This window comes from Asparagus officinalis, chromosome 8, assembly GCF_001876935.1.
Source record: "Asparagus officinalis chromosome 8, Aspof.V1, whole genome shotgun sequence".
Classification (NCBI taxonomy): Eukaryota; Viridiplantae; Streptophyta; class Magnoliopsida; order Asparagales; family Asparagaceae; genus Asparagus; species Asparagus officinalis.
This window is the reverse complement of record NC_033801.1, coordinates 7,904,088-7,905,702: the sequence shown is the minus strand read 5'-3', so window position 1 is coordinate 7,905,702 and position 1,615 is coordinate 7,904,088. Positions and strand designations below refer to the sequence as shown.

General features: G+C 35.5%; 1 protein-coding gene across 1 annotated transcript in view; it reads left to right on the top strand.

The window, feature by feature from the left end:
- The window catches only part of LOC109820790 (chaperone protein dnaJ 11, chloroplastic-like), a 663-nt gene extending 265 nt beyond the window's left edge, over positions 1-398 (top strand). The window contains exon 2 of the mRNA XM_020386988.1: positions 213-398. Coding sequence (XP_020242577.1) covers positions 213-398 — 186 coding nt within the window. The remainder of the gene's footprint in view (positions 1-212) is intronic.

Below are 1,615 nucleotides of genomic sequence, written 5' to 3'. Positions count from 1 at the left end.
GGGCGAGCTCGAGCTCGCAAGGGTTCGCGGGGTTTGGTCGGAGGACTTGGGAGACTGATCAGTGCTGGTAGAGAGCCACATATCGGGAATTAATTTGTGGTATTTTGTCGAGTCGATTTCTGTATCATGTTAGTTTGTGAGATCTCGGTCTCTGCAACTTGCTGTAATCAATTTCTTTAACGGCGCTAACCTATGTGAATATTTTTTCTTAGATGCTCAAATTTCTCTTGTTTGCAAGCTTTTCTCTTGTTGATGATGTAGACAACGGAGTAAATTTGGAGATGCAAATTCTCTTTGCCAATGTAAATTGTACATTAATTATCTTTCCTTCTGAAATGGCGGTGGTAGCTTACACTGGAATAAAAGAATTACTCAGGGACCAGACTGATGATAAATAATTGCGGTAAAAGTTGAGTTCCATAAGAACTAATAATAGTACATGTTCTCTCAAAATTAAAAAAAAAACCCTACGGGAGTAATAATAATAGAATCATATTTCTGAATCGTATTATTTGTATTGTGACTAATGAATTAATTAAGGAGAGTAACATGTGAGGTGTTGTCTCTTCTTTTTGGCAGACCATTTCAGATATTTTCGAATATAGAAAATATTTTTTTAATATGTTGTGGGATACTCCACTATTTATAAAAAAAGGATATTGATGAAGAGAACATTATTCGCATCATAATAATTTTTATAGTTAAGGGTTGTGGTTTGTCCATTGGACAGTCATGATCTATTTTAAACATGACAATCACTATACGTGCCTCACGAATTGCATTCGTTTACCAGTGAATACAATTCACGGAGGATTCAGATCCTCTCGATCCACTATAAAAAAAATAATGGAGAGACCATTGCTCTCATCATAATGGTCAATTTTCATAGTTAATAGTTATGATTTGTTTTTGTATTGTAAAAATACTCGATTGCCTAGAGTTATTTTTCACATACTCCAACATATTTAAGAAAAATAAATTAGGGCTGGGATTGAGTATAATAGAGATCTGATGTAATATTTGAACCGATTAAAGCTTAGAAGGGGGATAAACAGACATAAAACTATAAATATCTAGAACATTGCTGAGTATTTTCACACTACATTCATCCGCATCCATATTTCTAACCCTGTGTTTATCAATATACCGGAGGATCCGAACAATTAAATACTGTATGCCAAATAATCACGTAGATAATCTCCAGTTTCATCTGAATCAATTTACAAATGAATGAATACCATCACGTACTAATATTTATAAATTGATAATCTGACTGGTCTAAAGTTTATAATTTTAGCTTGTGGCGGTGGTATCAATATAATGAGATGTCGGAGAATTGAGTAGCTGTAAACTCATCCAAACAAGTTGGCTGGCAGAAGAAAGGAGAGTTTAATTTTTTTTATTTATTTATTATTATTATTATTATTTGGAGCAAGTGGCTACCACGTCTCTCTCATTGTATCTGGACCCCATTGCGGGAAAAATACAGGGGATGTACCGCTGGTTGTTCTGGTTCGGGTTCGACCGGAAAGGGCGCCATCTTTCCTGCGCCCGCATCTGGCAACATCCCTCAACTCACTCTCCGAGTCCAATCCGTGTAGAAATCATCAATAAA